We start from the raw sequence: 25,004 nt of genomic DNA on the forward strand, positions 1-25,004 counted from the left end.
TGAAAAGACGGTGTCTTTTTCTGTTGGGAGGGGGTCTGAGGTAAAAAGGTGGATTTTCCGGCAGTTGCCGTGGCCACCAGATCCGATAGACCGACGCCAAATAATTCCTCCCCTTTATACGGCAATACTTCCATATGTCGTTTGGAATCCGCATCACCTGACCACTGTCGCGTCCATAAACTCCTTCTGGCAGATATGGACATCGCATTTACTCTCGATGCCAGAGTGCAAATATCTCTCTGAGCATCTCGCATATAAAGGAAAGCATCCTTTAATTGCTCTATAGTCAATAAAATACTGTCCCTATCCAGGGTATCAATATTTTCAGTCAGGGAATCCAACCAGACGACCCCAGCACTGCACATCCAGGCTGAGGCGATGGCTGGTCGCAGTATAACACCAGTATGTGTGTATATACTTTTTAGGGTAGTTTCCATTCTCCTATCAGCTGGATCCCTGAGGGCGGCCGTATCAGGAGACGGTAGCGCCACTTGTTTTGATAAGCGTGAGCGCCTTATCCACCCTAGGGGGTGTTTCCCAGCGCGCCCTAACCTCTGGCGGGAAAGGGTATAATGCTAATAACTTTTTTGAAATTAGCATTTTTCTATCTGGGTTAACCCACGCTTCATCACATACATCATTTAATTCCTCTGATTCAGGAAAAACTACAGGTAGTTTTTTCACCCCCCACATAATACCCCTTTTTGTGGTACTTGCAGTATCAGAGATATGCAAAGCCTCCTTCATTGCCGTGATCATATAACGTGTGGCCCTACTTGAAAATACGTTTGTTTCATCACCGTCGACACTAGATTCAGTGTCTGTGTCTGGGTCTGTGTCGACCGACTGAGGTAAAGGGCGCTTTACAGCCCCTGACGGTGTCTGAGACGCCTGGGCAGGTACTAACTGGTTTGCCGGCCGTCTCATGTCGTCAACTGATTTTTGTAATGTGCTGACATTATCACGTAATTCCATAAACAAAGCCATCCATTCCGGTGTCGACTCCCTGGGGGGTGACATCACCATTATCGGCAATTGCTCTGCCTCCACACCAACATCGTCCTCATACATGTCGACACACGTACCGACACACAGCAGACACACAGGGAATGCTCTTATCGAAGACAGGACCCCACTAGCCCTTTGGGGAGACAGAGGGAGAGTTTGCCAGCACACACCCAAGCGCTATAATATATATGGGAACAACCTTATATAAAAGTTGTTCTTTATAGCAGCTTAAATATATCAAAATATCGCCAAAAAAATGCCCCCCCCTCTCTGTTTTACCCTGTTTCTGTAGTGCAGTGCAGGGGAGAGTCCTGGGAGCCTTCCTCACAGCGGAGCTGAGCAGGAAAATGGCGCTGTGTGCTGAGGAGAATAAGCTCCGCCCCCTATTTCGGCGGGCTTTTCTCCCGTAGTTTTAGATAACTGGCATGGGTTAAATACATACATATAGCCTCAATGGCTATATGTGATGTATTCTTTTGCCATAAAGGTATTAAATATTGCTGCCCAGGGCGCCCCCAGCAGCGCCCTGCACCCTCCGTGACCGCTTGGTGTGAAGTGTGTGACAACAATGGCGCACAGCTGCAGTGCTGTGCGCTACCTTCATGAAGACTGAAGAGCCTTCTGCCGCCTGTTTCCGGACCTTCAATCTTCAGCATCTGTAAGGGGGGTCGGCGGCGCGGCTCCGGGACGAACCTCAGGGTGAGACCTGTGTTCCGACTCCCTCTGGAGCTAATGGTGTCCAGTAGCCTAAGAATCCAATCCATCCTGCACGCAGGTGAGTTGAAATTCTCTCCCCTAAGTCCCTCCATGCAGTGAGCCTGTTGCCAGCAGGACTCCCTGAAAATAAAAAACCTAAAAACTTTTTCTAAGCAGCTCTTTAGGAGAGCCACCTAGATTGCACCCTGCTCGGACGGGCACAAAAACCTAACTGAGGAGGGTCATAGGGGGAGGAGCCAGTACACACCACCTAATCCTAAAGCTTTATTTTTGTGCTCTGTCTCCTGCGGAGCCACTATTCCCCATGGTCCTGACAGAGTCCCCAGCATCCACTTAGGACGTTAGAGAAAACAAAGCATTAGCCTGTTAGTGCCTCAGATCAAGATCCAACTCTACACCCCAATGTTATTCCCTGTGGAATACCAGTGTACCCCGCTGCAGAAACATTTTCATACCTTTTAAAATGTGGAATAGAAACCTTGATATGTGGAGCCTGACACACTAACACGCGAGTTGGGTATGCTGTGCTTATTTGAAATAAAAATACACTATGCTTATTGGTGACATTCACTTTGATTCTAAAGATAATGTTGTGCGCATTTCTCAGCACTTTTGAAGTGAGTCTTCGGTACGCTGCTCATCTATGTACAAGTGGTGGTGAGATCCTGTCCCGTCTATCAAGAAGATATATTAAAACAGGGTTCTGTTTCTTGATATTGAATGAGAGCCTCGTAGTGCAAAGCATTACTACACATTGTACTTTATATTTTTCTTTTATATGATCTCTTGGACTTTGGTTACTCGCAAGACAGAATTTGAAGATATCCCGTACATTAAAAGAACAAGTGATGTATATTTGTTCTTCATTTGCTATTGAATTGGTACGTTTGTATCGATCATTTCCATTTCGCCTTTGATCTATGTCGTTTTGTTTGTATCTTATATGTATTCTTTACCCGTGTTGGGATGGTAATTTAGGGAATTTGATTGGACTGACCAGATTGTGCCAGATTTCACATACCTCTCTATTTTCTGATGATTTCTGCTGTTTTCACATTAATGTTGAGACCAGGTTAATGTAGAAGTGCTCAAAATCAGGTTTAATCATACTGGGTATTAACAATCAAAGTTGTGTTTTATGGCATAGATTAGGTTCCCTGATACAAGTAGAGCAGCCTTTCCTAACTCCAGCGTGCATGTTGTACAATATACACACCTTCTCAGTATCACAATTAAAATAATTAGCACCATCTGTGTATATCTTAAAGTGTCAGTAACAACTATACCTGTGATCCAACTAGATCTGAAAAACACTGCTAAAGCTTGCTGCACACTACAGTTTGTCATGCAATCATGGTACTTGTGAGCACTCTGCATGACCATTGTGTAGTGTTGATGAATTGTGTGGTCGTACCGTCCCATCTTACTGTATGTGCTGCACATTAAGTATGATCCTGCAATGCGGTCAATTTCGCCATACACAATATATGTCGTCATTTTACAGTGGACTGTGCAGTGTGATATCAAGCAGCTGGAAACTCATCTGATCTTTTAACTGTGTACACAGCTTTAGGGATCCCTAAGAACTGGAGTTGGGGGATCACTGAATAGCAACATTTACATCTTACCAGATATCTTAACACCGATTACAGGAGCATCTCTTTTGGACAGCAATGCAACCATGAGAACGCAGGCTATTGCACAAGATAACACAAGAGTAATTGTTTACATGACAGTGTTCATTCTAGCACCCTGAATCTGCACCAGTGCAATTTCCTCTTTCCTGCCTGGGGTGTCGCTCTTGGCTCTGGTGCTTCTAGCACACTCTGATCTGTATCAGTGCTGAGATACAGACCAGAGTGTACTAGAAGCACCAGTGCAGAGAGCGATAGCCCAGGCAGGAAAGAGGAACTGCACGGATTGTGACAGGTGCAGGATGCTAGAAGAAATACTAAAGAAACTAGGAACTGAATAAACTCAGACCAAGTACCAGATCACTAGTTGAGCATTTGTGAAATTGAGCAACGCAGAGCAGGCTACTTGACGGAATCTAGATTAAAATGAAAGAAAGACTCACCATCAACTGAAAAATAGAATGTATTTACTAACCTATGACTTTCAAACTAAGCAACCCAGACAAGGGAGTGTAATCTGGCTTTACCTACTAGACTTAATGAATGTTAGTACAGGAAATAAATGGAAGACTATCAAATAAAGCAGCTAGTAAATATAACCACACAGAGAAAGCTAGCCTTTGTGAAGTGATCTTAAAAACAAAACAATCATTTATAAATTAGTGATATAGTTAATATGTATTTATATGGTGAAAACTTTTTTTTTTTTTTTTTTTTTTTTTTAATACCAGTGTGGACCAACAAAGGCACAACAGGCTCCAAGTAGGTAATGCCCTACCTTGCTCATTACTATAGAGGGGTTCTCTTATGGATGGGTTTTCTTTCTGCTCTGCATCTTCAACAGCGGTTCATAAAAAGCAACTGGGATGTACAATCACCAGAAAGGCCATTCATACCCTATGTCAGTCAGAAGAAAGATGCCCGTGCTTTTGCTACCATGCAAATTAATCTCCACAAACGGCACACTCATACTACAGTCATTACATCACAAGGGAGAGGAACAAATGGCACCAACATACAAAAGATCCAGAACTCTTTTTATTTGTACAGAATGTTTAAATCCTTGAAGGGTACATCATCTGTAAAGAAAAGGAAGGAGGTTAGGATAAGTTCTTTACAAGCAAAATAAATAGTAAGGATCAAAACATACCCCATATACTGTGCATTATCAAATGCAACACTGTCATTACCAACTGTAATAATCTGATAGTTGTACTCAGTTTAAGGCTTTGGAGTCCGTAGAATGTACAGACTCCAGAAAAAATTGAATGACAGATTATGAATTGACCACAAGCCTAATCATTATCTTGCAGAAACCAGCAAAAGGAAAAACCAGAGAGTGGGGAATATTTATAAGAAAGCATCTGGTAATGTCACTTTAAAAATGTCTGTATACAGAGGGTGGCTTGTGTATTAGTTTCTTAGGCCTCATTTTATATATTCATACATTTTAATACTGTATATCCTATGTATCTATTAAATGCGGTTTGCTGCATATTTACTTTGCTTTCTGGTTCAGATATTATAATACATTTAATGTTCAATCTAAGTAGCCTATTTGTGTTGGGAACTGATGACTTTTGCTACCATTTTACTTCAGGAAATTTGCTATCCCTGATTTATATACATTTGCCATGTATGAAGAAGTTGGGCAGTAGTAAATAAAGGAGTTTAAGGTTTGGCGTACTGTCTCCGCAGCCCTGGTTATTTTACATAGCTTTTCAATGGATACCTAGTTAAGCTGTCCTCTAGTCACAATCATTTATAGAACGGTCTAGCGGAAACTAAAGTTGTCTTAGTTGACAGTTTTCTTTGAATTAATGTAGCTGTTAAAGTCTGATCAGTGGATCATAGCATGGAAAGTGCTATTTTAGGTGATAACGCTTAATAGCTTTTCATCTGATTTCATTACACCTTCTATTGGGCTGCACAAATACAGCGTTAATGCAGACTTAACATACTTGGAAGAGTGAGATTTTTTCATAAATCACCAAGAGAAATAGCCACAGCACAACATATCTCCTTGCACTCACCACACGGATCCTGTGTCCCATGGCTTTGGCGGGTAGATTGGAGCGGAACTTGGCACGGACCATGCCACTGTTACCATGAGCTCTGGTCACCTTCCCCCAAATAACACGAGTTTTATTCGGCTTGCCACCTGGAGTCACCGTGTTGCTAAAAAAAACAAAAAAAAAACCCTGATCGGTTAAACACATGCAAGTTTTTTTGTTTTTTTTAAAGTATGATCTCAAGAAAATGCAAATGTCATAGAATTCCCTCACTCAATATAATAAAGCACTATCCAGACCAAGTATGTAAACTGTCCAATATTTAATTGCAGCTTTAAAAATAAGATTTTACTTACCGATAAATCTATTTCTCGTAGTCCGTAGTGGATGCTGGGGACTCCGTCAGGACCATGGGGATATAGCGGCTCCGCAGGAGACAGGGCACAATAATAAAAGCTTTAGGATCAGGTGGTGTGCACTGGCTCCTCCCCCTATGACCCTCCTCCAAGCCTCAGTTAGGATACTGTGCCCGGACGAGCGTGCATAATAAGGAAGGATATTGAATCCCGGGTAAGACTCATACCAGCCACACCAATCACACCGTACAACCTGTGATCTGAACCCAGTTAACAGTATGATAACAACGAAGGAGCCTCTGAAAAGATGGCTCACAACAAGAATAACCCGATTTTTGTAACAATAACTATGTACAAGTATTGCAGACAATCCGCACTTGGGATGGGCGCCCAGCATCCACTACGGACTACGAGAAATAGATTTATCGGTAAGTAAAATCTTATTTTCTCTGACGTCCTAGTGGATGCTGGGGACTCCGTCAGGACCATGGGGATTATACCAAAGCTCCCAAACGGGCGGGAGAGTGCGGATGACCCTGCAGCACCGAATGAGAGAACTCCATGTCCTCCTCAGCCAGGGTATCAAATTTGTAGAATTTAGCAAACGTGTTTTCCCCTGACCAAGTAACTGCTCGGCAAAGTTGTAAAGCCGAGACCCCTCGGGCAGTCGCCCAAGATGAGCCCCCTTCCTTTTGGAATGGGCTTTTACCGATTTTGGCTGTGGCAGGCCTGCCACAGAATGTGTAAACTGAATTGTATTACAAATCCAGCGAGCAATCGTCTGCTTAGAAGCAGGAGCACCCATCTTGTTGGGTGCATACAGGCTAAACAGCGAGTCAGATTTTCTGACTCCAGCCTTCCTGGAAACATATTTTTCAGGGCCCTGACAACGTCAAGTAACTTGGAGTCCTCCAAGTCCCTAGTACCCGCAGGTACCACAATAGGTTGGTTCATGTGAAAAACAGAAAACACCTTAAGGAGAAATTGAGGACGAGTCCTCAATTCTGCCCTGTCAGAATGAAAAATTAAGTAAGGGCTTTATATATGATAAAGCCGCCAATTCTGACACACGCCTGGCTGAAGCCAGGGCTAATAGCATCGTCACCTTCCATGTGAGATATTTTAAGTCCACAGTGGTGAGTGGTTCAAACCAATGTGACTTTAGGAAACTCAAAACAACATTGAGATCCCAAGGTGCCACTGGGGCACAAAAGGAGGCTGTATATGCAGTACCCCTTTTACAAACATCTGAACGTCAGGCACTAAAGCCAGTTCTTTCTGGAAGAAATTCGACAGGGCCGAAATTTGAACCTTAATGGACCCTAATTTTAGGCCCATAGACAGTCCTGTTTTCAGGAAATGTAGGAAACGACCCAGTTGAAATTCCTCTGTAGGGGCCTTCTTGGCCTCACACCACGCAACATATCTTCGCCAAATGCGGTGAAAATGTTTTGCGGTTACATCCTTCCTGTCTTCGACCAGGGTAGGGATGACTTCATCTGGAATGCCCTTTCAGGATCCGGCGTTCAACCGCCATGCCGTCAAACGCGGCCGCGGTAAGTCTTGGAACAGACAAGGCCCCTGCTGGAGCAGGTCCTTTCTTAAAGGTAGAGGCCACGGGTCTTCCGTGAACATCTCTTGAAGTTTCGGGTACCAAGTCCTTCTTGGCCAATCCGGAACCACGAGTATCATTCTTACTCATCTCCCTCTTATGATTCTCAGTACTTTTTGTATGAGAGGCATAGGAGGGAACACATACTCTGACTGGTACATCCACAGTGTTACCAGAGCGTCCACCGCTATTGCCTGAGGGTCCCTTGACCTGGCGCAATATCTAGTTTTTTGTTCAGGCGGGACGCCATCATGTCCACCTTTGGTTTTTCACAACGGTTTACAATCATGTGGAAGACTTCCCGATGAAGTCCCCACTCTCCCGGGTGGAGGTCATGCCTGCTGAGGAAGTCTGCTTCCCAGTTTTCCACTCCCGGAATGAACACTGCTGAGAGTGTTATCACATGATTTTTCGCCCAGCGAAGAATCCTTGCAGTTTCTGCCATTTCCCTCCTGCTTCTTGTGCCGCCCTGTCTGTTTACGGGGGCGACTGCCGTGATGTTGTCCCACTGGATCAATACCGGCTGACCTTGAAGCAGAGGTCTTGCTAAGCTTAGAGCATTGTAAATTGCCCTTAGCTCCAGTATATTTATGTGGAGAGAAGTCTCCAGACTCGATCACACTCTCTGGAAATTTTTTCCTTGTGTGACTGCTCCCCAGCCACTCAGGCTGGCATCCGTGGTCACCAGGACCCAGTCCTGAATGCCGAATCTGCGGCCCTTTCATAGATGAGCACTCTGCAGCCACCGCAGAAGAAACACCCTTGTCCTTGGAGACAGGGTTATCCGCTGATGCATCTGAAGATGCGATCCGGACCATTTTTCCAGCAGATCCCACGTAAAGGTTCTTGCGTGAAATCTACCGAATGGGATCGCTTTGTAAGAAACCACCATTTTTCACAGGATCCTTGTGCAATGATGCACTGATACTTTTCCTGGTTTTAGGAGGTTCCTGACTAGCTCGGATAACTCCCTGGCTTTCTTCTCCGGGAGAAAACATCCTTTTCTGGACTGTGTCCAGAATCATCCCTAGGAACAGTAGACGTGTCGTCGGAAAAAACTGCGATTTTGGAATATTTAGAATCCACTCGTGCTGTCGTAGAACTACTTAAGATAGTGCTACTCCGACCTCCAACTGTTCTCTGGACCTTGCCCTTATCAGGAAAGCGTCCATATTTCTTTTAAGAAGAATCATCATTTCGGCCATTACCTTGGTAAAGACCCGGGGTGCCGTGGACAATCCAAACGGCAGCGTCTGAACTGATAGTGACAGTTCTATACCACGAACCTGAGGTACCCTTGGTGAGAAGGGCAAATTTGGACATGTAGGTAAGCGTCCCTGATATCCAGTGACACCATATCGTCCCCTTCTTCCTGGTTCGCTATCACTGCTCTGAGTGACTCCATCTTGATTTGAACGTTTGTATGTAAGTGTTCAAATATTTCAGATCTCACCTAGCCGTCTGGCTTCAGTACCACAATATAGTGTGGAATAATACCCCTTCCCTTGTTGTAGAAGGGGTACTCTGATTATCACCTGCTGGGAATACAGCCTGTGAATTGTTCCCAATACTGCCTCCCTGTCGGAGGGAGACGTTGGTAAAGCAGACTTCAGGAACTTGTGAGGGGGAGACGTCTCGAATTTCCAATGTACACCTGGGATACTACGTGTAGGATCCAGGAGTCCACTTGTGAGTGAGCCCACTGCGTGCTGAAACTCTTGAGATGACCCCCTACCGCACCTGAGTCCGCTTGTACGGCCCCAGCGTCATGCTGCGGACTTGGCAGAAGCTGTGGAGGGCTTCTGTTCCTGGGAATGGGCTGCCTGCTGCAGTCTTCTTCCCTTTCCTCTACCCCTGGGCAGATATGACTGGCCCTTTTGCCCGCCTGCCCTTATGGGGACGAAAGGACTGAGACTGAAAAGACTGTGTCCTTTTCTGCTGAGATGTGACTTGGGGTAACAAAAGGTGGATTTTTCAGCTGTTGCCATGGCCACCAGGTCCGATGGACCGCCCCTTTATACGGCAATACTTCCATGTGCCGTCTGGAATCTGCATCACCTGACCACTGTCGTCTGGCAGATATGGACATCACATTTACTCTTGATGCCAGAATGCAAATATCCCTCTGCGCATCTCGCATATATAGAAATGCATCCTTAAAATGCTCTATAGTCAATAAAATCTTGTCCCTGTCAAGGGTATCAATATTTTCAGTCAGGAAATCCGACCAAGCCCCCTCAGCGCTGCACATCCAGGCTGAGGCGATTGCTGGTCGTAGTATAACACCAGTATATGTGTATATACTTTTAGGATATTTTTCAGCTTCCTATCAGCTGGCTCCTTGAGGGCTGCCGTATCTGGAGACGGTAACGCCACTTGTTTTTATAAGCGTGTGAGCGCCTTATTCACCCTAAGGTGTGTTTCCCAACTCGCCCTAACTTCTGGCGGGAAAGGGTATACCGCCAATAATTTTCTATCGGAGGAAACCCACGTATCATCACACACTTCATTTAATTTATCTGATTCAGGAAAAACTACAAGTAGTTTATTCACACCCTACATAATACCCTTATTTGTGGTACTTGTAGTATCAAAAATATGTAACACCTCCTTCATTGCCCTTAACATGAAACGTGTGGCCCTAAAGGAAAATACGTTTGTTTCTTCACCGTCGACACTGGAGTCAGTGTCCGTGTCTGTGTCGACCGACTGAGGTAAATGGGCGTTTTTACAAGCCCCTGACGGTGTCTGAGACGCCTGGACAGGTACTAATTTGTTTGCCGGCCGTCTCATGTCGTCAACCGACCTTGCAGCGTGTTGACATTATCACGTAATTCCTAAATAAGCCATCCATTCCAGTGTCGACTCCCTAGAGAGTGACATCACCAATACAGGCAATTTGCTCCGCCTCCTCACCAACATCGTCCTCCTACATGTCGACACACACGTACCGACACAGCACACACACAGGGAATGCTCTGACAGAGGACAGGACCCCACTAGCCCTTTGGGGAGACAGAGGGAGAGTTTGCCAGCACACACCAAAAACGCTATAATTATACAGGGACAACCCCTTATACAAGTGTTTTCCCTTATAGCATTTTTATATATGTAATCATATCGCCAAATAAGTGCCCCCCCTCTCTGTTTTAACCCTGTTTCTGTAGTGCAGTGCAGGGGCGAGCCTGGGAGCCTTCCTCACAGCAGAGCTGAGCAGGAAAATGGCGCCGTGTGCTGAGGAGAATAGGCCCCGCCCCCTTTTCGGCGGGCTCTTCTCCCGGAGTTTGTGAGATCTGGCAGGGGTTAAATACATCCATATAGCCTCAAGGGCTATATGTGATGTATTTTAGCCATAAAAAGGTATTATACATTGCTGCCCAGGGCGCCCCCCCCAGCGCCCTGCACCCTCAGTGACAGTTGGTGACTGTTGGTGAAGTGTGCTGACAACAATGGCGCACAGCTGCAGTGCTGTGCGCTACCTTATGAAGACTGAAAGTCTTCTGCCGCCTGTTTCTGAACCTCTGGACCTCTTCAACTTCGGCATCTGCAAGGGGGGTCGGCGGCACGGCTCCGGGACGAACCCCAGGGTGAGACCTGTGTTCCGACTCCCTCTGGAGCTAATGGTGTCCAGTAGCCTAAGAAGCAAATCCATCCTGCACGCAGGTGAGTTTTCTTCTCTCCCCTAAGTCCCTCGTAGCAGTGAGCCTGTTGCCAGCAGGACTCACTGAAAATAAAAAACCTAACTTAAACTTTTATTCTAAGCAGCTCAGGAGAGCCACCTAGATTGCACCCTTCTCGTCGGGCACAAAAATCTAACTGAGGCTTGGAGGAGGGTCATAGGGGGAGGAGCCAGTGCACACCACCTGATCCTAAAGCTTTTATTATTGTGCCCTGTCTCCTGCGGAGCCGCTATATCCCCATGGTCCTGACGGAGTCCCCAGCATCCACTAGGACGTCAGAGAAATCAGGGTTTCCCCAAACACAGTCCTCAAGCACCCTAACACTCCAAGTTTTCAGGATATCCATGCTTGTGCATAGATGGAATAAAAAAACCTGATAGGTACAAGTTAAGTAACCTGTGCCCAAGCTGGGATGTCCTTATAACCTGGACTGTAAAGGACCCCATATATTATCAATCGATTGAAGATTTATTGGCACAATCTGCAAATTTCCCCAATGTATGGGGTTCACAGATAGCCAATTAAGTCCAAAAATTCATTGGAATTGTTAAATCAGTTTGTACATGTTGGATTTGACAGATCAATTTGTGCAGTATAGTAATCAATCATCAGATTTGCAGACCGTTTCTAGAAAACTGACAAGCCTTTCAAGATTGGCAGATCTGTTCTTTCTGAAAATGATCAGCAAATCAAGGAAAAAACTAATGTATGGGCACACATTGGTGGATTGGGGAATCTTTAAATCTGGGTAAAAATTTTTTTCCATAATCTCTGAATTGTGTTTTCGTGATTGCTGATATATTGGGCCTTGAGGACAGAGTTTGGTAACCCCTGACCTAAATATTATCCCAGCACTGGGCAATAATCCCATCACTGGGTAATTTTTTAACAGTAGTAAAATCTACCTAACTGTAGCAATGTCAACTATTCTCAATTCTGTAAGCAAAGTGATAGAAAATTAGGAATTCAAGATAATCTAGCCATGGGACTAGTGATTTAATTGGGATGAATTCAAATGCATATAAGGCAACAGTCATCTTTCTTAATCTTATACTGGTGACCCACCAAGTGATATGAATACCTCACGTTGACCTAAATTTTGACTAAGTTTGTAAAGCAGATCTGACCTTACTTTATAGAATGGTTGTTATAGTTGGGATACAAGGAACACTTGGTACACACAGATGGACAAATGATGGTGTCAGATCGATCTTTGATGTAACAGCAAAGAGAACCAACACTTTATCATGGCAATAACTTATTGTGAAACGCATTGCTTGAAATAATCTCTCACAATTATACTAAGAGCAAGGAAAATCCTATATGTAAACGATTTTACTAAATTTCTAAAAGTAAATTTAAAGAAAATCCAGCAATCCTTTGGACACAAGATTCAGCCATTAATTTTACATCTGTCAATAAAACCACTCATTACATATCCAAATATGGTTGGGCTTAATTGTTAGCATTACTACCTCGCAGTACAGAGGTCTCTGGTTCGATTCTCACCGAGGCCTTATCTGTGTGGGTTTTGTATGTTTTCCACATGTTTGCGTATGTTTCCTCCAAAAAACCAAACACATACTAGAAGGTTGAATTTTAACAAAAATGAATCCTAGTGTGTGGTAGGGAAGCTAAGCGCCATTGTGGCATGGACTAATGTGAATGACCAAATGTAAAAACACTAGTATATAAAGTTATTTACATTCCACAAACTATGCACGGTGTGTTTTCATAAAGATTTCCACCTGTGATTACACCGGTATCTGGATAATAGGTCGACAGTGAAAAAGGTCAACAAGCAATAGGTCGACACGACAATGGTCAAGACATGAGGTCCCCCCCCCCCCCCCCCCTTTCAGGACTTTCATACTTTACCATCAACATAGACTACAACTGAGAACTATAACCCATGCTGAGCGAAGCACCTTGCCCAAAGCATGGTGAGCAAAGAAGCATGCCATGCGAGGGGATGCGGAGCACTAATTGGGAGTCCACGTGCTGGAAGGAACATTTTGATACCAAAATACACTTATTTAGCAGCCATGTCAACCTTTTGATATGTTGACCTTTTGGTGTGGACCTAGACATTGTCGACCATTTGACTGTTGACTCAACAGATTACATCACGTCAGGCGGTACCTAGTAAGCAGCAGTGATGGTCTGAAGCTGGGTACACGCTAGGTGATATTTTAAATGAGATCGCTCATTTTCACCCTTTTGAGTGATGTTTGTAATACTGTCCAGAATGTACACAATACCGTTAATGATGTGCTCACCGATGGGTCGTTAACAAGAGCTTCTGTTGTCTATACATACAGGTCATTTCTGACTAGTTCGTTGATGATGCATGTACAGGACGGAGGCAGGATGACGTCACTGAACGATATAGTTAGCGATATCGTTCAGTGTGTAATTACACTACCGCGTTTTCCCAGGATGTCAAGAGGAAACACCAACGATATCGCTCATGGAGTGTATCGTCTAGTGTGTACCCAGCATAAGAGCTTAACTAAAGTTACTGTACTATGCCAGTGGTGGCTACAGTATTAGGCCTGCTGTAGGTATGATCCCCATATTTTACAGTGATGTTAAATAAATGGTCATGTAAGCACACATTTCTGTTAACTGTCAGGCGGACAGAAGTCCAAATTTTGACCTTATTATGCCAACAACATATTGTAGCGCGCAGTACAAAACAAGCTATCCACAAAGTCCAGCGCTCAACACACAAGCAAAATAATAAACTACCGGTAAATCTTTTTCTCGTAGTCCGTAGAGGATGCTGGGGACTCCGTAAGGACCATGGGGATAGACGGGCTCCGCAGGAGACATGGGCACTTTAAGAAAGACTTTAGGATTTGGGTGTGCACTGGCTCCTCCCTCTATGCCCCTCCTCCAGACCTCAGTTAGAGAAACTGTGCCCAGAGAACACGGAAAGTACAAGGAAAGGATTTTTGTTAAACCAAGGGCAAGATTCATACCAGCCCACACCAATCACACCGTATAACTTGTGATAAACTAACCAGTTAACAGTATGAAATTCAACATAGCTTCAGTCGGAAACTGAAAGCAACCATAACATAACCCTTATGTAAGCAAAACTATATACAAGTCTTGCAGAAGTAGTCCGCACTTGGGACGGGCGCCCAGCATCCTCTACGGACTATGAGAAAAAGATTTACCGGTAGGTTTAAAATCTTATTTTCTCTTACGTCCTAGAGGATGCTGGGGACTCCGTAAGGACCATGGGGATTATACCAAAGCTCCCAAACGGGCGGGAGAGTGTGGATGACTCTGCAGCACCGATTGAGCAAACAGGAGGTCCTCCTCAGCCAGGGTATCAAATTTGTAGAATTTCGCAAACGTGTTTGCCCCTGACCAAGTAGCCGCTCGGCACAGCTGTAGTGCAGAGACCCCTCGGGCAGCCGCCCAAGAAGAGTCCACTTACCTAGTGGAATGGGCCTTGACTGATTTAGGTAACGTCAATCTAGCCGTCGTATGCGCCTGCTGAATCGTGGTACAGGTCCAGCGAGCAATAGTTTGCTTTGAAGCAGGAGCGCCAAGCTTGTTGGCTGCATACAGGATAAACAGCGCTTCAGTTTTTCTGACTTTGGCCGTCCTCGCCACGTAAATTTTCAAAGCCCTGACTACATCCAGATACTCGGAATCCTCCAAGTTCCGTGTAGCCACCGGCACCACAATAGGTTGGTTCATATGAAAGGATGACACCACCTTAGGCAAGAATTGAGGACGGGTCCGCAATTCCGCCCTATCCATATGGAAAACTAGATAGGGGCTTTTGTGAGACAAAGCCGCCAATTCTGACACTCGCCTAGCCGAAGCTAAGTCCAACAACATGACCACCTTCCAAGTGAGATATTTTAACTCAACTGTCTGAAGTGGTTCAAACCAGTGCGACTTAAGGAAACTCAAAACCACGTTAAGGTCCCAAGGCGCCACCGGAGGTACAAAAGGAGGCTGAATATGAAGCACTCCCTTTACAAAAGTTTGTATTTCTGGAAGTGAAGCCAATTCTTTTTTAAAGAAAATGGATAATGCCGAAATCTGAACCTTAATGGAGCCTCATTTTAGGCCCAAATTCACTCCAGTTTGTATAAAGTGAAGGAAACGGCCCAGATGGAATTCTTCCGTAGGAGCATTCCTGGCCTCACACCAAGCAACATATTTACGCCATATACGGTGATAATGTTTAGCTGTCACTTCCTTCCTAGCCTTTATCAGAGTAGGAATGACCTCATCCGGAATGCCCTTTTCCGCTAGGATCCGGCGTTCAACCGCCATGCCGTCAAACGCAGCCGCGGTAAGTCTTGGAAGAGACAGGGCCCCTGTTGCAACAGATCCTGTCTTAGAGGAAGAGGCCACGGATCTTCTGTGAGCATCTCCTGCAATTCCGGGTACCAGGCCCTTCGTGGCCAATCTGGAACAATGAGAATTGTCCGAACTCCTCCTTGCAGTTTTTTGTTTAGGCGGGACGCCATCATGTCCATCTGGGGCAGGCCCCACTGGCTTGCAATCTGTGTGAAGACTTCCTGATGAAGTCCCCACTCTCCCGGATGCAGGTCGTGCCTGCTGAGGAAGTCTGCTTCCCAGTTGTCCACTCCCGGAATGAACACTGCTGATAGGGCGCTTACATGGTTTTCCGCCCAGCGTAGAATCTTTGTGGCTTCCGCCATTGCCACTCTGCTCTTTGTGCCGCCCTGGCGGTTTACATGAGCTACTGCGGTGAGGTTGTCTGACTGGATCAGAACTGGTAAGTCGCGAAGCAAAGTCTCCGTTTGACGAAGGGCGTTGAATATGGCCCTTAGCTCCAGGACGTTGATGTGAAGACAAGTCTCCTGACTTGACCAAAGACCCTGGAAGTTCCTTCCTTGTGTGACTGCACCCTAACCTCAGAGGCTCGCGTCCGTGGTCACCAGGACCCAGTCCTGAATGCCGAATCTGCGGCCCTCTAGAAGGTGAGCACTCTGCAGCCACCACAGGAGAGACACCCTGGCCCTGGGGGATAGGGTGATCATCCGATGCATCTGAAGATGCGATCCGGACCACTTGTCCAGCAGATCCCACTGAAAGATCCTCGCATGGAACCTGCCGAAGGGAATGGCTTCGTATGACGCCACCATCTTTCCCAGGACTCGTGTGCAGTGATGCACCGACACCTGTTTTGGCTTTAGGAGGTCTCTGACCAGAGTCACAAGCTCCTGAGCCTTCTCCTCCGGGAGAAACACATTCTTCTGGTCTGTGTCCAGAATCATGCCCAGGAAGGGCAGACGCGTCGCAGGAATCAGCTGCGACTTTGGAATGTTCAGAATCCAGCCGTGCTGACGCAACACTTCCTGAGTGTGCGTTACGCTGATCAGCAACTGCTTCCTGGACCTCGCCTTTATGAGGAGATCGTCCAAGCATGGGATAATTGTAACCCCTTGCTTCCGAAGGAGCACCATCATTTCCGACCTCACCTTGGTAAAAATTCTCGGTGCCGTGGACAGGCCAAACGGCAACGTCTGGAATTGGTAATGACAGTCCCGTACCACAAACCTGAGGTACTCCTGATGAGGCGGATAAATGGGGACATGCAAGTAAGCATCCTTGATGTCCAGAGACACCATAAAATCCCCCTCTTCCAGGCTTGCAGTGACCGCTCTGAGCGATTCCATTTTGAACTTGAATTTCTTCAGATAAATGTTCAGGGATTTTAAATTTAAAATGGGTCTGACCGAACCGTCCGGTTTCGGTACCAGAAACATAGTGGAATAGTAGCCCCTTCCCCGTTGAAGGGGGGGAACCTCTACCACCACCTGCTGGAGAAAAAGTTTGTGAATTGCCGCCAACACTATCTCCCTTTCCATGGGGGAAGTTGGTAAGGCCGATTTTAGGTAACGGTGAGGGGGCGTCACCTCGAATTCTAGCTTGTATCCCTGAGACACAATTTGTATAGCCCAAGGATCCACCTGTGAGCGAACCCACTGGTGGCTGAAATGTCAGAGACGCGCCCCCACGGCTCCTGGCTCCGCCTGTGGAGCCCCAGCGTCATGCGGTGGATTTAGTGGAAGCCGGGGGAAGACTTGTGTTCCTGGGAACTAGCTGCATGGTGCAGCTTTTTTCCTCTACCCCTGCCTCTGGCAAAAAAGGACGCACCTCTGACATTCTTGCTCTTCTGAGAACGAAAGGACTGCATTTGGTAATACGGTGCTTTCTTAGGCTGTGGAGGGACATAAGGCAAGCCGTAGCTGTGGAAACTAGGTCCGAGAGACCGTCCCCAAACAATTCCTCACCCTTATAAAGGTAAAACCTCCATGTGTTTTTTAGAGTCGGTATCCCCTGTCCATTGCCGAGTCCATAAGACCCTTCTGGCAGAAATGGACATTGTGTTTACTCTAGAGCCCAGCAGGCAAATGTCCCTCTGGGCATCCCGCATATATAGGACCGCGTCCTTGATATGTGCCATGGTCAGTAGAACAGTGTCCCTGTCCAGGGTATCTATCTCCTCAGACAGAGTATCCGTCCATGCAGCTACCGCACTACACATCCAGGCCGAAGCAATTGCTGGCCTTAACAGTGTGCCAGAATGTGTATAAACAGACTTCAGGATAGCTTCCTGCTTTCTATCCGCAGGATCCTTTAGGGCGGCCGTATCCTGAGACGGTAGGGCCACCTTCTTAGACAAGCGTGTCAACGCCTTGTCTACCCTAGGGGAGGATTCCCAGCGTAACCTGTCCGTTGGCAGGAAAGGATACGCCATAAGTAATCTCTTGGAAATTATCACCTTCCTGTCAGGGGAATCCCACGCTTTTTCACAATTCATTTAATTCATGTGAAGGGGGAAAAGTCACTTCATGCTTTTTCTCCCCATATATCCATCCAATCAGGTGTCGGCACCGTCGGCGGCGACACCACACTCAGCTGCACTTGTTCTGCCTCCACGTATCCTTCCTCATCAAACATGTCGACACAGGCGTACCGACACAGCACACACAGGGAATGCTCTGACTGAGGACAGGACCCCACAAAGGCTTTTGGGGAGACAGAGTATGCCAGCACACACCCCAGCGCAATATAACCCAGGGATTACACTGTACCTTAGTGTTTACCCCGTAGCTGCTGTTAAATATATCTCTGCGCCTAAATTTATGTGCCCCACCTCTCTTTTTTACCCTTTATTGCACCTGTATACTGCAGGGGAGAGCCTGGGGAGCGTCCTTCCAGCGGAGCTGTGAAGAGAAAATGGCGCTGGTGTGCTGAGGAAGAAGGCCCCGCCCCCTCAGCGGCAGGCTTCTGTCCCGCTTTAATGTGTAAAAAATGGCGGGGGATCTGGCATATACACAGTCCCAGACTGTATATATGTTTATTTTTGCCAAAAAGGTAATTAATTGCTGCCCAGGGCGCCCCCCCTGCGCCCTGCACCCTACAGTGACCGGAGTGTGCGGTGGGAGCAATGGCACACAGCTGCAGTGCTGTGCGCTACCTTAAGTGAAGACAGGAGTCTTCAGCCGCCGATTTCGATGTCTTCATGCTTCTGCTGCTTCTGTACTTCTGGCTCTGCGAGGGGGACGGCGGCGCGGTTCCGGGAACGGACGATCAAGGTTAGGTACCTGTGTTCGATCCCTCTGGAGCTAATGGTGTCCAGTAGCCTAAGAAGCGCTACCTAGCTGCCGTGAGTAGGTTTGCTTCTCTCCCCTCAGTCCCTCGTAGCAGAGAGTCTGTTGCCAGCAGAAGCTCTCTGAAAATAAAAAAACCTGACAAAATACTTTCTTTTCTAGCAAGCTCAGGAGAGCCCACTAGGAGCACCCAGCTCTGGCCGGGCACAGATTCTAACTGAGGTCTGGAGGAGGGGCATAGAGGGAGGAGCCAGTGCACACCAGATAGTACTGAATCTTTCTTTAGAGTGCCCAGTCTCCTGCGGAGCCCGTCTATTCCCCATGGTCCTTACGGAGTCCCCAGCATCCACTAGGACGTTAGAGAAATAATAATACATACACACAGTCTCTCAGAAATGCCATATAAACCGTGATAACCAGTATATATGCACAATAATATATGATTTCCTTCCTTCCAAATTAAGGGGGTAATACCGGCGTATCTAAATATATTTTGGGGTAAAAGGTAAAAAAGTTCCCTGACCCCTGGGCTAGAGGTTGAATGTTTTGAGATAAGAAGGGTGGTGGTGTTTGTTCAGGGCTTTTATAGGCAAGTGCGAGTCATTTGATTATATTTACTACTACACAGGGAGAAAGTGTTGATTCGCAAAGTAGACTTGCAAATATGGAGCGCCACAAGATGGAGAGCACTCTTGCAGACGCATTTAAGGTCGATTGGAGAAGGGATAGATGAGTGAAGGCAACACAGATAGAGAGGTGCATTAGGATGGGCAGGAGACGAAAGTGGATACATTTTTGTAGCAATCTGAGCACAATTGTGGCCAAAACTGCAACTGCCTAGAATCACATGCTGGGGGCAGCCCAGTACAGGTTAAGGCTGCTCTGCATGCTAATGGCTGTCAGTGATGCAATCGCAATTCAACTGTGATCGCAGCCCCGGCAAAATAATGGTAGAGCATTGCTGCTATGATTCCCTTTGCAGCAATGATCCCACCCCCACCCCTTCCCACAAAAAAAGAAAAAAAAGCTATCACAACAACTAGTAAAACCGATCCTAAATAAGTTTTTAAATAAGATAGAAAAACTTGGGGAAATATAAAACATATTAGAGAAACCCAAAATTTAAAACAAGATAGAGACGTACTGGATTTAACACCAGATCAGTTTACTAGATGAAGCCATTCAGAGGTTGGCATATAGCAGACAGACCATCAAACATTCTTGAAGCTCAAATCTTTATTCCTACATAGTTCAGAACTGCCATCAGAGCAATTCAATTGTTTCTCTGATTGGGCGGCCATTACTTTTGAAGTGCCCAGACAGAATTTAGCTGCAAATAGCCGCTAATCCAGTCTAAAGTAGCCCCTCAACACGAAAAGTCCCTGACTACTTCCAAATGGGACATTTTGCACAATTCTGAACGCCACCCCAGCAGGCTGCAAGCAGACATGCTGGCGCCAGAGGTCATCATGCCCGAATGGCAGAACAACTGAACTGCGGCCATCGGCCAAAACATTTGAATCGCCCCTATAGAATTGAATCTTTAATGTTGTAACTTTTGCTTCAAGAAAAGGCATGAGTGTTCCTAAAAATGCACTTAAAATCTCTGGGGAAGCATCTTAGATGAAGCTAGTTTTTGCGTAGTCAATCCTAATTGTGAGATTTTATTAACTTTGAAATTTTGGTGGTACCATGCACGCTAAAACAACATGGGTTACCACACAGGAAAACCTTGCTCATTTTGCTTGCACAACAAAGAGTTAAAAGCAAACACAGTGGGGCACATGTATTAAGCCTGGAGATGATGAAGTAATACACGGAAGGTGATAACGCATCAACCAATCAGCTCCTGTCAAGTTACAGGCTCGGTTTGAAAAATGAAAGGTAGAAGCTGACTGGCTGGTGCGATATCACCTTCCACTTCTCCAAGCTTAATACATCTGCCCCAATGTTTCTCCCCATAATTACATGCAATGTGTGAAGCTACATATTACACAAGGTTTCTGATTGAACATGGTGCTTATTTGAGGCTTCTACCAAGTGCAAAAAAAAACAACAACCCTGATGTGGAAGAGATTAATAGATGCTAGAACCAATAGGCTCATACAAAATGACAGGTGTGAATGGAAGGATTAATAAACCTGCATGCTCAGTCACTGCATCTTCTCTGTGCTCTATAAAGTAATACTAACAAGGCCTGTGAAAACAGAAAGTGCCCGAGGAAAACCAGGTCCTGTTAAAAATTCTCCCTAAATATGTGTTATTTCTTCACTCTACATCTGAACGCAACTATAAATGTAGTGTGTCCATGTTTACAATTTTGTCCACTATACCAGTGTGGGTGCCTAGGATTGGTGGTCCAGGACCAACTCAAATTCTTAATGGTCAATGTAACAGGCAAAACCAGAGCTTGTGGCAGCCAGTTATAAAATATGTGGACCTAAAGCAAAGCTCTCTCGCCACACAATTGAACCCAAGAATGACAAACAATTTACTTAAATTAAAATCTCTTTCAAATATCTCAATAAGAAACTTTTGGCCTAGGGGTGCCATGAAAATAATTCTGATACTCCGTATTATCAGTAAAAAAGTTTGAGACCACTGCACTATACCATTACGTACATTCTGTAGCAGCACAACTTAGAATGTCCACGCACAAGGAATAACCAGGTGCTTCTACACACAGACCAACTAATCAAGAGGAACATTTAATATATGGGTTATAGCAGTTTCAGAACATACTGCAGGGATACAGACTGTTAAACACATGGCTGTGATGAAGCCTAATAGTCATAATATAGTATATATTAGTATAATATATGTAACAGACAAGTGTTTTTGCAGAGTCAATACACTTACTTTTTTGCTTTATATACATAGGCACATCTCTTGCCCAAGTAAAAGTCTGTTTCATCTCTAGCATAGACACCTTCAATCTTCAAAAGGGCTGTGTGCTCCCTCTGGTTTCTGAGGCCTCTCTTGTAGCCAGCAAAAATTGCTTTGCACCACAATCTGGAATAATGAAAGATAAAAAAAAAAAAAAAAAAAAAAAAAAAAAAAAGCCATCATGATGACCATACACTGGATGAGAAGTATCAATAGGGTCCATTACATCCTTACATACATACCTCCCAGACATGTTGAGTTATTAGCGCCCAGATGCAGGTAGGACTGTAAAGAAAACACAACAATGTCAGAACAGAGGCTGAAGGGCAGTCATCACTTACAGAGGTTACAGCTACAAATTGTCATAGGAGGGAACTCATTTTCTGCCAATGTTTACCTTGAATGTTGTTGCTTTGGGTAAGTGACAGCATGTCCCCAAGCGTATCTAGTTGTTAATGTACTCAAAAAGGGTGCACAGCCATTCCACAATTAGATCACTCACATGTATTAGCAGCCACTCCTAAAAACCGGAATGGGGAACCTTTGGCCCTCCAGCTATTGAACTGCACATACCAGCATGCCCTGCTACAGTGTTGCCATTTGGACATGTACAAGCTGCTGCAGGGCATGCTGGGATATGTAGTTCAATAACAGTTGGCGGGCCAAAGGTTCCCCACCCCTGCCTAAAAACATCAGAATCTGAAAAGCTGGACCCTCATTGCGGCAATATTGGCTGTACATACTGCAAAGCTCAGCACACAGATGTACCCAGCGTAGCAGTGTTTATCAGACTTGTCCTCAGGTTCCCTTGGCAGGGCATGCTTTCCAGATCCCTAGCTGGTGCACAGGTGTATTCAACACTGGCTGGCACGTTTTAAAAAACAATCCACTGGTGGGGTTACAAGTTTCCCGTGTGACACTGAAAACCGTACCACATGCCCTGCTAGGGCTCCTGCCCACAGAGCTAGGGAAACACTGGCTTAGCGCACACTGAGACACTTTAGTGTATTGGATTCTAAACATGAAGCCCAAAGCACACACATAGGATCACGCAAGGGGAGCCGGGCTGTAGGAGTCTCAGGCCAGCGGCAGGTTGACCGGCACCACAGGGCTGGCAGCGCTCCCAGCTAGCGCCTATGCACAGTGGCCTCTATCAGCGCAAGTCCCGGCGCCAGCAGTAGCAGCGCCCCGCGGCCGTGAACCAGGAGAAGCCGGCGGCACAGGGAGATCTGTCAGCACAATCCGCTCAGGATCTCCGCCATCCTGCCGCCTACAGCCCCGTCACGTAAACTGAGCGATGCCCCAGAGGCGGCGTCCCTTGCCCGTGACACTATGCCCGGGAGAGCACGGCTATTACCCACGGGACGCGGCTCTTTCAGCGGACAGAAAAACATCTCACCCGCACTGGCAGCCAAGATGGAGGAAAAGGAAGGAGGCCGCGCTGCACGCCGGGAAACGAAGCGTTCTCTACGTGAGCTGCCCTGATATTGCCTGAGCCAAATGTACGCTACAGGTAGCAGATGTTAGTATGCAAACACCACATGTATGCCCAAACCTGCAAACGTGGCCGCCAGTGGAACCGATTAATACATCTTGAGATACATATATATTGTTACCGGCGGTTAAGAGGCGATACTAATTTAAGGACCCCAGGCTGCGTCTGGGTATCCATGGAAACCAAACGCGGCGGAAACAGCATATGATTCCACCACCTGCGAGTGCCGGACAGGTAAGTGTCCCCTATAGCCTACACGTCTCATCACCTTATCATAAATCAGGCAAAAGGCGACGTGACTGGCCGGCTTCTGTATGAGATATGCGTCATCCGAAAGGATAGAAGAAAAAAGACGGATCCATCATCCATACTAAGGGGTCTATTCACTAAACATCGCATTCTTATTTCAGGGTTTTTTTCAGATTTCTAACGCAATTCATTAATACTTACCTGTTCCCTGATGCGATGCGGTATCCGGCTGTTCCGCGATCCCGGCTTCTCCAGTCTTCTCTCTTCATACCGCGGCTGGGGTCTTCTGCACATGCGCAGAAGACCCCCGCCCCTCCAGGTGTCATCTGCACTATAGTCTATAACCCACGCATATGATGGAATGTGGGTAAAAGCCGGATCCTGACTGATATATACTAAATACATTGAAAAAGCCATGTGTGTATTTATGGGGCATCTGGCTTTTCCTAGATCTTTAGGGGTCTATTCATGCAGCAGAGAAAAGCGCTGTTTTGCGGTAAACAGGGCTTTTCTCTGCTTACCGCAATTCACAGAGCAGGTTACCGTGGAAAAGTCCCTGACTTCCCCAGCGGCACCCCCGCTCTGTGGCTGAATTGCATCACCATACGTTTGTATGGTGACTGCAATTCATGTAGGAACGGAAAGCCCAGCTTTCCGTTACCCTTCGCAAAACCCCATCGCCATCTCAGACAGGCGATGGGGAGGCTTGTACAGGAGAAGAGCAGTGAAAACGTCCATCTCCTGCCTTCTCCCCGCCCCCTTCCGTGACAAGAGCCAATCAGAGGAGCCAAGGTCATATGCATTTGCATATGCTGGGTCACCTCCTTCTTGCTGCCCTTGCCCGCCGCTGGAGGTCTCGTTTCCCCGGCGCATGTGCAGATGACACCTGGAGGCAGGGGGGGGGCGGGGACACTGCGCATGTGCAGAAGACCCCAGCCGCAGTATGAAGAGAGAAGACTAGATAAGCCGGGATCGCGGAAAAGCCGGATACCGCATCGCATCACGGAACAGGTAAGTATTAATGAATTGCGTTAGAAATCTCAAAAAAACCCTGAAATAAGAATGCGATGTTTAGTGATAAGTTAAACATAAACATCGCATTCTTACATGAATAGACCTCTTAGTCTTGTAGTCCCACTACAGCTGACGGGCCACAGTTCTTTTTATTGAGAACATTTAGGTTAAGTCAGTAGTAGTCAAACTTTACTCAGGACCCCAAACAGATCATGTTTCACAGGTCACCTGTGGAGCTATAGCAGGGGTGGGGAACCTTGTTTCTACCAAGGGCCATTTAGATGTTTATAAAATCCTTTGGGGGCCATACGAAAAAATTATCAACTTAAAATTAGCCTGCTCCCAGTAGTGCACTGCCAGATACACATATGCCGCTACATACGCATATGCCGCCAGTAGTGCACCGCCAGATACACATATGCCGTCACAGTGCCAGAGACACATAAGCCGCCAGTAGTGCACCGCCAGATACACATATGCCGCCACAGTGCCAGATACACATAAGCCGCCAGTAGTGCACCGCCAGATACACATATGCCCCCACAGTGCCAGATACAGATATGCCCCCACAGTGTCAGATATGCCCCCATAGTGCCAGGTACACACATGCTCCAGTGCTGCTGGCCTTCTCCTGCCCCTTTGTGCTCAGTCCGGCGGCGGCGGCGTGTGTCATCTGCAGGAAGGAGAGCGCAGCTATATCCAGCGGCGGCGTGTAGGACCTC

The 25,004-nt window shown here is 46.3% G+C and overlaps 2 protein-coding genes across 8 annotated transcripts in view; one reads left to right on the top strand and one right to left on the bottom strand.

Moving 5' to 3' along the window:
* Positions 1–4,384: 4,384 nt before the first annotated feature.
* On the bottom strand, positions 4,385–22,979 carry RPL35A (ribosomal protein L35a). 2 transcript variants are annotated; one of them, XM_063916570.1, is made up of 5 exons: positions 22,924–22,979; positions 21,767–21,809; positions 21,498–21,650; positions 5,393–5,537; positions 4,385–4,438 (listed from the first exon to the last, which is right to left on the bottom strand). In XM_063916570.1, exons 2-5 carry the CDS (start codon positions 21,775–21,777, stop codon positions 4,415–4,417), a joined length of 333 nt encoding a protein of 110 aa, XP_063772640.1. In that variant the 5' UTR covers positions 21,778–21,809; positions 22,924–22,979; the 3' UTR covers positions 4,385–4,414. The 2 variants fall into 2 exon arrangements, with proteins under 2 accessions (XP_063772640.1, XP_063772641.1); XM_063916571.1 differs by lacking the exon at positions 22,924–22,979 and adding an exon at positions 22,882–22,906.
* Positions 22,980–23,009: 30 nt separating this feature from the next.
* IQCG (IQ motif containing G) overlaps positions 23,010–25,004 on the top strand; it is a 108,538-nt gene continuing 106,543 nt past the window's right edge. For 3 of the 6 annotated variants that reach the window (XM_063916563.1, XM_063916568.1, XM_063916569.1), the window contains exon 1: positions 23,010–23,026. In XM_063916563.1, coding sequence (XP_063772633.1) covers positions 23,025–23,026 — 2 coding nt within the window. In that variant the 5' untranslated portion in view covers positions 23,010–23,024. Of the gene's footprint in view, positions 23,027–23,152; positions 23,254–23,614; positions 23,632–25,004 lie in introns of those variants that run through there. The other 3 variants (XM_063916567.1, XM_063916566.1, XM_063916565.1) reach the window with 3 other exon arrangements.

Source organism: Pseudophryne corroboree, chromosome 4 (assembly GCF_028390025.1).
Source record: "Pseudophryne corroboree isolate aPseCor3 chromosome 4, aPseCor3.hap2, whole genome shotgun sequence".
Classification (NCBI taxonomy): domain Eukaryota; kingdom Metazoa; phylum Chordata; class Amphibia; order Anura; family Myobatrachidae; genus Pseudophryne; species Pseudophryne corroboree.

Bases quoted from the DNA above. Each gene is read 5' to 3' on its own strand.
- RPL35A (XM_063916570.1), bottom strand. The intron at 5,538-21,497 runs GTAAGTGTATTG...TGTTTTTTTTAG, and splicing joins TATGTATATAAAGCAAAAAA to CAACACGGTGACTCCAGGTG. The intron at 4,439-5,392 runs GTGAGTGCAAGG...TTTTCTTTACAG, and splicing joins TGGGACACAGGATCCGTGTG to ATGATGTACCCTTCAAGGAT.